At 55.0% G+C, this 2,671-nt stretch overlaps 1 protein-coding gene across 1 annotated transcript; it reads right to left on the reverse strand.

Annotated features, from left to right (window-relative positions):
* Positions 1–975: 975 nt before the first annotated feature.
* Positions 976–1,893, reverse strand: LOC134413849 (olfactory receptor 14J1-like). The gene has a single exon (XM_063147891.1). It carries the CDS (start codon positions 1,891–1,893, stop codon positions 976–978), a length of 918 nt encoding a protein of 305 aa, XP_063003961.1.
* Between the last annotated feature and the right edge of the window lie 778 nt (positions 1,894–2,671).

The following is a 2,671-nucleotide window of genomic DNA, read 5'->3' on the forward strand; positions in this document are numbered from 1 at the left end:
TTGCTGGCCCCAGGGGCTGATGGCATTTGTGCTCCCTCAGGTTCATGGGCCCACAGCAACAGCATGGGGGTGCTCCTGCCTGCTGTATGCAATGCAAACAGGGGCTGCTGAGCCAGTGCTGCCATGTCTGTCCCTGTAAGGATGGGGCACCTGTGTGAGCGGGGGTAGAGGCCAGGGCTGCAGAGGGAGTTGGCAGCTCCATGAGGATGCTCTGGGATGCTGCCCTGGGCTGTGCAGCGCACTGGGGATGGATCAGCCCCTGCTCTGCTGCTCCTTCCCGTCTGCCCCAGGGCCTTTGCAGAGCCCCAGCCATGCTGTTTGCCCCCAGCCTGCCCACGGCCAGCCTGGGGCTGCTCACGGGGCTTTTCTGTGCTGAGCATTGGCCTGGCTGTGTTCTTGAGAGAGCCTGGGCAAGGAGCCTGGAGCCCTGGGCTGAGGCGTCAGCGCTGCCCCAGCAGTGCCCATGGCCTGTTCCTGCTGCAGCCCCGGCACTGCCACCCCCAAGGCTGTGCCCGGCCCCGAGAGCACTCAGGCCCTGCAGCAACACCAGGGCCACCAGGGCAGTGGGACAGGGCCATGACAGCAGCACTAGCAACACCAAGTGCTGCTGCTGCTGGGCACAGCTGCTGGACCAGCACTGATCTGCCCCCAGCTCTGCACACAGACATTGCTGCTGCATCTCCAGAGAAGGCAACTAAATGGGCATCTCTGCAGAAAACTCTGCTAGCAGATCCTTTACTTCATTTAAAGGCTCTGACAGCACAGCCCCTCATTGAGAGAGTCTGTGGTCACAGGGAGGGTGCAAAGAAACAAAAGGAGAAATGGCACAAACAATGACGTTTATTTGTTGACAATACTTAAAATGTAAAACAAAAAAAAAACCAACCTTTAAAATGTTACCAAGAAGAACTATCAAAGATAAATTGTATTACAAATGGTTTGCAAAAATTTGTTAGCAGTTTGATGTTCCTGAAACTATCTAGTTATCAGTCTCCACATTACAGCTTTGAGCTCCTGGTTCCTCAGGCTGTAGATGAGCGGGTTCAGGACTGGAGGCACCACCGAGTACAGAAATGACAGGGCCAGATCCAGGGATGACGACGAGATGGATGAGGATTTTAGGTTGGCAAATATGCCGGTGCTGATGAACAAGGAGACCACGGCCAGGTGAGGGAGGCAGGTGGAAAAGGCTTTGTGCCGTCCCTGCTCAGAGGGGATTCTCAGTACAGCCCTGAAGATCTGCACATAGGAGAAAACAATGAACACAAAACAACACAATGATAAAGAGGCACTGACAGAAAGAAACCCCAGTTCCCTGAGGTTGGAGTGGGAGCAGGAGAGTTTGAGGATGTGTGGGATTTCACAGAAGAACTGGCCCAGGGCATTGCCATGGCACAGGGGAAGGGAAAATGTATTGGCTGTGTGCACCAGAGCATGAAGAAAGGCACTGGCCCAGGCAGCTGCTGCCATGTGGGCACAAGCTCTGCTGCTCAGGAGGGTCCCGTAGTGCAGGGGTTTACAGATGGACACGTAGCGGTCGTAGCACATGACGGTCAGCAGATAAAACTCTGCTCCAATGAAGAACACAAAGAAAAAGAGCTGAGCCACACATCCAGTGTAGGAGATGTTCCTGGTGTCCCAGAGGGAATTGTGCATGGCTTTGGGGACAGTGGTGCAGATGGAGCCCAGGTCGCTGAGGGCCAGGTTGAGCAGGAAGAAGAACATGGGCATGTGCAGGTGGTGGCCGCAGGCTACAGTGCTGATGATGAGGCCGTTGCCCAGGAGGGCAGCCAGGGAGATGCCCAGCAAGAGGCAGAAGTGCAGGAGCTGCAGCTGCCGTGTGTCTGCCAATGCCAGCAGGAGGAAGTGCCTGATGGAGCTGCTGTTGGACATTTGCAATATCTTGGCATGGGGATCTGTAAAAAAAGGAACCATGGAATAGTTGGGTTTGGAGAAGACTTGAAATATCCCAGCACAGCGTGGGGGCGCTTTCCCCCCACTGCCTGCCCAGGACTCTGCTGCCTGGAGTTGTCCCTGCCAGCAGCTGCTTCCCTGTGCCCAAGGCTGAGCCCTGCCAGTGCTGCCAGAGCCCAGCCCAGCCCTGGGAGCTCATCCCTGCCCTGCAGACCCCTCCCAGCTCAGGCACTTCCTAGGGAGAGCTCTGCTCTGCATGCTCTGATGGCAGCATCACAGCAACCCTGAGGAGGCTGGAAAAGTGACACTGATTCTTCCTCTAAGGGCTCCTGTGATTATTTCTGCATTGCCTGGTTTATTAAGATTTGAGAGAAAATATTTTGATTTTTTTCCGCATGAAATGAGAGATGAATACTGATGGGCAATTTTCTATCATGGCCACCCAGAGTAGTAGAATAAAAAAGCAGGATTTTCCCTTTTATGCAGCCCCTGCCTTGGTGTGCTTCCTGTATAACCTACTTGGAAATGTTACGGAGTTAAATGTCAGGCTGGGAGCAGTCCTGAACAATGCATCATCCTCACCACACAAGGAGAACACTTCCAAGCTTGACCAGGTGTCTCCTCCCACCCAGATCTTGTCCCCCAGCGCTGGGAGCAGCTGCCAGGGCTGGCTGAGAGCTGTCCCTGGCTGGCAGCAGAATCCCTGCCCCAGCACAGGACCCTGCTCTGCAGGACAGCCCTGGGCACCCCTGGCTGC

This window comes from Melospiza melodia, unplaced genomic scaffold (genome assembly GCF_035770615.1).
Source record: "Melospiza melodia melodia isolate bMelMel2 unplaced genomic scaffold, bMelMel2.pri scaffold_54, whole genome shotgun sequence".
Lineage (NCBI taxonomy): Eukaryota > Metazoa > Chordata > Aves > Passeriformes > Passerellidae > Melospiza > Melospiza melodia.